This window comes from Cyprinodon variegatus, unplaced genomic scaffold, assembly GCF_000732505.1.
Source record: "Cyprinodon variegatus isolate N-32 unplaced genomic scaffold, C_variegatus-1.0 Scaffold339, whole genome shotgun sequence".
NCBI lineage: Eukaryota > Metazoa > Chordata > Actinopteri > Cyprinodontiformes > Cyprinodontidae > Cyprinodon > Cyprinodon variegatus.
Window position 1 is genome coordinate 42,794 of NW_015150792.1, and position 8,170 is coordinate 50,963.

Genomic DNA, 8,170 nt, shown 5'->3' on the forward strand with positions numbered 1-8,170 from the left:
TTACTGTTGGCGTCTCCTTTTTGGAAACAAAGGAAGGAGCAATCAGCTAAGTGAGCTTAGTGCTTGGAAAAAAATATTTCATCCCTTTTGAGACAACATGAAAAGTCAGCTGAGTACAAAACATAGAGAGGAAAACAACAAGAGAGGGACAAAACATAGAACAAATAATCTATATCTATTCTATTAAAATTTCCGTATCTGTATAATCAGTCTGTTTAATGTGTTGTGTTATCAATTCAGGGGGCCCCTTTCTGAGTTTGCCTAGACTCTAGGCAAACTCAGAAAGGGGCCCTAGAGCCTCAAATGTCCTAAATCCGCCCCTGCTTCAGTACATCAAACAGTCCCTGTTAGAAGTCTGGAAACGTCGCCTCTTTTAAACTGATTGTTAAATATTTCACTAAATGTACCAGAACTTTTCTGGGTTTTTTTTTAAACGATATTTTAAAAGTTTGTCTGGTTTGGGCGTGCCTCGGTTGCGCAACGGTTAGCGCGCAAGACCCATGTACAGAGGCCTTAGTCCTCAAGGTGGCCGACGCAGGATCCAGTCCGGCCTGTGGTCCTTTGCCGCATGTCTCTCCCACTCTCTCATACCCTCTTTCCTTTCAGCTTACTTTGCAATAAGGAGCCACTAGTGCCGCAAAAGCCTCAAAAAAAAAGAAACATTGTCTGGTTTAAAACCATACGGTCAAAGTTTATAGACCAGAGGTCTTCACCAGTGGGTCCGCGACCCCTAGGGGGTCCACAGAGGTACTGCAGGGGGGTTCTGAAAGTTTTGGTTGATTAGACTTTTTTTTATATTCCCCCCTGCAATTTTTTCCACTAATTGAAATGTCTTTAAATCCACTTTAACATGAATTCATCACACTGCAGTAAACAGATTATTGGAGGCAGAAGATGTCTTTCAGTCATCAATGCACACATTCAGCGACACACAGGAGCTCTTTCAAACTGGGCACCGTTTCATTCACAACACCTGTCCCATCAACCAGGAATCAGAATCAGAAATACTTTAATAATCCCAGGGAGAAATTACTTTCATTATATTACTCCATCTGTAATAGAGTGACTATAGGAGCAGTTTGATGTAACATTATATCATACAATGTATATAATTAAGGGGTCCCTGCTCCATCTCGCCATCAGTTGTGAGGTCTTTGGCTTGAAAAACGTTGAAGACTCCTGTTATAGATAACAGGGATTCACATGCAGAAGAGTTTGGATTTTATAAACATAGAACTGATACCTGCTTTAGAAAGTGATTTATTTTAGACGGATGCCATTTATTTTCCCATCACCGTAACCGATATTGGAGAAGCCGTTGTTGCTTTTTCTTCCTCCTTTTACATGATAGCACATGTTACAGAACTCTCAGTTTAGACACAAATTGAGTGAACGGATATATTAGCAAAACAAACAAAACATTCCTTCCTGTTCCTGTTTAGAACTGGTTCTGTGTTTTCAAATTTCATGGCACCGTTTGGCGATTCCAGGCATGATTCCAGGCAGCACCAGAGCCTGGGGCACTGGGCAGCTTGACTTGCATCACGTTTTTTACGCAAGTTACACACACCGCATTCAGCAAGCAGGTACGACGTGACCAGGCGTAAGTCTAGAATAGCAAAACAAAAGCGCTCAGAAAGATTGGCTTCATTTTAAGGAAGAGAAAGATGGCAACAAGGGGCTTTGCAATCATTGCAAAGTGGCAATTACTTATAATGAGATCAATAATGAGACCAATCCTAAAATAGAGACGGATTTAAATTTAAGTACAATTTACTTTGCTTCCCTGTTTGTTGCAGGACATCTTTGAATGTGCGTGGAAGATGCTGTCTCAGAAAAACCTCCAGAGAGGGGGGGATCAAAAGCAGGATGACTGGGTGCTCACTCCAGACGAGCTCTTTGATACGGATAACGTAGATCTATACACGGCAGAGGAGCCAGGTGAGCTGACGGATCAGGACTCCGAGGCGACAGACCTCCGAGCTTCCCAGCCCGTAGCGGATCAAGCGGAGTCTGAGGAAGCTCTGGAAATCAGCAGCCTGGGGGAAGAGGCCCAGCTGTCTTTAGCCATCCAGTACTCCATGGAGTCCAGCCACTGGTCCCTGGGGGATGAAGAGGAGCAGCTGAAAAAAGCCTTAGAGCTGTCCAAGAAGCTGATCCAAGAGGAGCGCGCAGCAAGCACTTCAGACAACAAGCAGCAGAAGGAAAGCGTTGACCTGTCCTTTGAGAACACGTTAAAAGCCGCCAACACCGTCCAGCTCCACGTGTTTGCAGGATATAACTGCGACCTGATTCGGTCGGACATCGCTTTCAATAAGAAGGTGACCCAGAGACAGGCCGAGGAGAAGGTGGAGCACAGGAGCATCAAAAACATGTCCGACTACCACAGGAAATGCTTGGAGATGATCAAGCGGAAGCACGCGGTGGACGTTCAGGTTCAGGGAACCATCATCGGCGTCTCGGGGTTTAAGGACTACGTGAGCGCAGCCATTAGCGACGTGAAGCTGCTGGTGGAGAACATCGTGAACTCTATATCAGACAATGAGATCCTGAAGACTGTTCAGTGGGTGCATCACAACGCGGGGACCTCCGAGACCAAACCGTACTCCAATGAGGTCGTGGTGTTCATCGAGAACGCCTGGAGAATGAAGCTTAAGAAAGTAGACATCTTGTTGGACAACCAACCCCACATTATCAACTTGGAGAAGATGCAGGAGTATAACGTCGCTTCGGGGAGATCGGTGAAGATCTCCAGGAAGCTGCTTGACTTGGGCGATGTGACCCAGGATGTACCAGGTAAATATAGAGCTGGCAAACTTTGGCTCCAAATAGGAAAAAAAAAACAACTTTTCTTAGTATCAGGGAACAAAATGTTTCCTAATTAAAAATGTAAAGGTACATAGTTACATGATTTGACATTTATTACATTTATACGCTTGTTAGTCTGAGTTTGATGACAAATTCTGCCTTCCTGCTGGTTTAGTATTTATTTTTGTCTTTTAATGTTTGTTTTTTTATTGTTTGTTAGAACATTTTGCTTTTCTGTGTATAGTTACCATAAAAACGGGTCAACAAGCTAAAGCAACAGCTGAGAGGGAGTGTAGGGGAAAAAAAACAGAAAAATCAAAGATGAAGAAAGAAATGCATAAAAGAATAACTGGAAACCTGATATCAAAACTACACCAAGGTTTGACGGCTGACATCAAGACTCCATTAATACACATAAAGAATAAATGCGAAAAAGAATTACAGGTTGATTGATGCCAAAAATACATCAAATTCAAGAATAGAAATGGAAAAGATTTTGTTAAAAAAAAATCGTTTCATAACAGCTCAGATAGAGAGGCGCATCAGCTGTGTTGGAGATTGTGTGGAGCAGGATGTAAGATCACAGACATGTACAAGGCTGACACATTGCTGGGATAATGTTTGGAATCAATTAAAGCCGGGCATATACTGTACGATTTCTTTCAATCGTTGCACGCAGCTACATGTACGAGGAAACCGCAGGGTTTCCTCGTACAGTGGGAGTTCAGAGCTCACGATGTTTGTTCTCACACTGTGTGACCTGACGCTCTGATGCGATCTACCTGCTCACACTGTATGTCTAAAAACCATGTGGGACTCAGCTCCGCAGTGAGATGGCGCTACTCTGACTCGTCTATCCGAAAGACAAACGAGTAGAAGAGGAATATGAAGCTCACTAGAGTGAAACGCGCTGCCTTGGCAATTTTGTGCTGAAAGCCCTAAAAAGAAAAAGTAACGACGTATTTTAACAAAGACATGGCTGAGCAAACATGGCTACTACGGTCTGTCAATTTTATAGAAAGAACTCCATTTCACTCGCCACCCCTTCCCATTCAGGAAGCATTTTCAATTCTAAATTTTCAAAGGCTTCCTAGATGGGAAGCAAAATGTCTTCAAACTTGGAAACAAAGTCCAGTAGATGTTTTTTTTTTTTTTTTACTTTTTTGGAATGACTATTACCTGGATGACTGAGAATCTTCACCAGCGTATATACACTGGAAAAAAAATTGAAAATCTAGATAAGTCATTTTTTGGAACAAGACAATTTACATTTAAAATAAGAAAACACAATTGCATTGTTTTATTTCTAGTACGCATTATCTAATTACCTTATTTAAAGAGTAAAAACACTCAGTCCATTGGCAATCTCATTTTACCTACACAAATTAAGGGTAAATACACTTAATTTAAGAAATGTTTACTTATTTCTAGATCGTTTTTACAGTGTACCCTCCCATGGCGTTTATTGCTGCGTTTTTCTTTTTTTTATCACAGAGACAGAAGTGAAAAAAACTGTGCAGATCTGCCAGCCCTGTTTAGTCAGAGCCCCTCTATACGCAGTGTGGCATGAAAAAATCAGATCTGAGATGAAAAAATGTGTTCGCAGCCGGTGTGTATTCTGGCCTTAATAGTTCAAATACTAATGGTCAGTAAAAGAAAAACAGTCCAAGGAATTTTCACTAACTTGTGTGGACACATTTCACTTCCTGTGTTAATGTAATTGTTGTGCGAGAACAATGGAAAATAAACTCTGAGGGAGGAAAAAAGAAAGAAAAAGCGTTTTAAGTTTTAAAAAGCGTAGGATTGCTCAGAAAGCATTCTGATGTCACTGAGAAGTCGATAGACACCTGAGGATACATCCATGCTAATAGAAATGCACTGATTGGTGTTAGCAAAGCTTTTAAGTCCCATCATTTGAGCTGTGAGTAATCCATGAAGCATTACACCAAGTTTAATATGGTCTGGACCTATTTAGTAGCCGAGTCCAGTGTTTCTCAAACCTGTTCCTCAAGGCACCCTGCCCTGCATGTTTTAGATGTTTCCCAGCTTTCACACACCTGTTATCAATGATAGCAGATTATCAGGCTTTGCTGAACTGCAATCATCTGAATCAGGTTTGCTGAAGCTCAGAAACATCCAAAACATGCAGAGCAGGGTGCCTTTGAGGACCAGGCTAGAAAAACACAGGCCTAGTCTATGGCTTTCTAGCAGTTCAGTGGTACTGCCAGCAGATGGCGCCACATTGGTTGATGTCAGCTCATGGCGCCATATGCTGAGGTTCCATTTAGGCTCAAAAAGGACAATGAAAACAATATTAGGATAAACGCTTAGAGTATATACCCTGATATTGTCATAACTAACTATAATTTGGTCTTTTTTGGTTTAGACATACAAGGTGATTATATACCTTTTAAATTAGAGATTATTGATCAGTTTTGTGTCAGACTTTCAATCCCTGTTTTTTACCAGATTTTGACCTAGATATCTTTTTAACAACTAAAAATCCAATTTGAACCAAGCTGCTAACCCAAACTGTTGTGCATTCATCAGCCCAGCTTACTGGTATTACCGTCCCGCATCAGTGATAGTTAGCAAAGCTAGAATTATTAAAAAGACAATGTCTCTGTAATCCCAATTAATAACTGATTGTTAATCTGAAATTTTGCCACAGAAAGACTAAAAAAAAAAAACATTCAGAAAGATGAAAAATTGCCGTATCAAAATAGCATGGTCCATATGAGACAGAAATGTCTCTGTGGGATAAATCAAAGCAGCTTCTTTTATTCTGAAAGTCTCTTTCTCTGCTTATCCTCCTACTGGAACGAACCACAGACGTGAGTTTATGTGTCGAAGTTATACGTTTGTAAACACCTCATGTGGAGCTTCTCCACCAACTCTGTTCTCTACAGGTCAAGTCTCCCTGTTTTACCTTTACTATTAGTAACTGTTACATTCCAAAAAAGTTAAAAAAAAAAAACAATCCACTGAACTTTGTTTTCTAGGTGTTTCTCTTCTCATCCAGGAAGCTTTCCCAATTCAAAATGTCAGAAATAGTGTTGAGTCGAGGTTTTATAGAGCGGGCCCAAACAACGCCTTGTTTTGGCTTCGAAAACATGCAAATTGAACCGGATCATTTTGATTTGAAAAAGCTTCCTGGCTGGGAATTGAAACGTCTTAAATCTTAGAAACAAGGTCCAGTGGATTGTTTTACTTTTACTTTTTTGGAATGACTGTGACCTGGATGACTGAGAATCCTCACAAACATAACGGTCGCATGGAACCAGATTTGAATGGTTTTGACATTTTGACAGTTTTTTTTTGTTTTTTTTTATCTCTATTTATATTCGACTTCTGATTTTCTTTTTTATATTATATTTTATTGTGTTTTTTTTTTTTTTTTTTTGAGGAAAGAGGGGAACAAAACACATTAAGAACAGAGCTATGTGCATGCAGGGAGTTTCTCACATGTGTATTCATACAATAGGATACATTTTACATTGTAAAGTCATAGTAATAGAGTCTTGCTGTTAGACCGCTTGGCTGGGGTAAAGAAACACCATTTCAACCATCGCTCTAAGAAGAGTTCCATTTTTAGGTTAACATAGGCGGTTATTCGTTCCATCGTATATATTTTTATGGGCTTTCTGGTTGTAGCCATTTACTTATGATAGCTTTTTGCTGGCCACCAAAAGGATTTTCATTAAGTATTTGTCCACTTTCAGCCAATCTTGAGGAACACATCCCAGATACAAAGTGTTAAACTCCAGTGGCAAATCCTCTCAAAATGTCTTAAATGACAAAAACCTTGAACCTTTCGGCAATCCCAAAAGACATGGTGGTGATTTGCACTTTGTTGACCACATTGTCTCCAGCAGACAGAAGTGATGTCGCTGAATGTACGTTTCTGGGATGGGGTGATAAAACATCTAATAAAGTTCTTCCAGTTAAATTCCCACCAGGTCATTGAACTGGAGCATTTCCATTGATATTGCCATATTCTTTTCCACACTTCATCTGATATCTCACTCCCTGTTTCCCATTTTGCTTTAATATGTGCTGTGGAGTGGGTGTTGTTCTGTGACAGGCAGTTATATGTGGCTGATATAACACCTTTACTCTGGTTTGAATTATATACTGTTCTAAACAGTTCATAAGGCTGTGATTTGTTTCTGGTATATTTTTAACCTTTGTGTTAACAAGGGCTGGGTAAAAAAATCAATTTAATCGATTCTGAATCCATTCCTTGACATTTTTGCAAAATCGATGTCTAGGGAATGAGATTGATTATTTTTATAGTGACGTGCGCCACGTTCACATTCAAATAAACAGGAAAGATGCACTCATGATTTCTACAAGCCGGACAGCTGCAAATATAGCTAATAGGTTGATTGAAGACTTTAACACCCTGTAGTTGTTACAGACAACGCTGCAAATATGGTTTGTGTGATGCTTTTTCACTTTTCACAAACAAGTTTTCACTTTTGAGACAGTTTTGTTCACATCTCAAGTTTAAACTGTCCGATTTACAAGTTCGCACTTTGTGTTTAATATGACAGGAAAAAATGAAATACATGAGTATTTTGAAACACAGTTGAACCACTTTCATTATTGTAAAAACGGATCGTATCGAAATTAATCGATTTAGAACTGTATGAATCAAAATCAAATCGATTCAGAACTTTGGCGAAAATACCCAGCCCTAGTGTTAACATAATGCTGCAGTTGAAGGTATCTGAAAAGGTCTCTGCTTATTTAATTGGCACTTTTCCTGTTCGACTTCTGATTTTTAATATTATTTTAGTGTTGATTAGTTATAAATATTTGATAACTAGGTTTTTTGTTGTTTTTACTGTTAAAAATGCTCAGTTTCAGTTTAGTTTTTGTTACTTTTAATCGTAGTTTGAGTCTTTTATCTAAGACAACTTTCATACTGTGGGGAAAAAAACTAGAACTTATAATTTCATAATTAAGACACAAAGGAAAAATCTTGTTTTAGTTCTTTTTTTTGCGAAGTCAAAAATTTTTTTATTGTAGTTTTTTATAATTTTGTTCATTTTAGTTGGAGACAATAACCTTGGTTAGAGTGTTCCTTTTTTACACCCTGATGGGTTGCATATTTTATTAACTAAACATATTTAAACTTTAAATGATTTTGCTCTGGTCTTATTGTGAAAGCGTTAGGGATACAAATGAATGATTAATTGATCTAAAGTCGGACATTTTTATCTATTGACTTATAATTCATTTATAAGCTTCCATTGTATTAAATACAAGAGACTATTTTTGTAACATGAAAGGCTATATATATATTTATATTTTATATTTATTTATATATATATATATATATATATATATATATATA

General features: G+C 38.7%; 1 protein-coding gene across 1 annotated transcript in view; it reads left to right on the forward strand.

The window, feature by feature from the left end:
• Positions 1–8,170, forward strand: part of parp10 (poly(ADP-ribose) polymerase family member 10) — a 22,793-nt gene that overhangs the window by 11,580 nt on the left and 3,043 nt on the right. Inside the window, exon 7 of the mRNA XM_015385442.1 lies at positions 1,800–2,796. Within this exon, the coding sequence (XP_015240928.1) occupies positions 1,800–2,796 (997 nt within the window). The remainder of the gene's footprint in view (positions 1–1,799; positions 2,797–8,170) is intronic.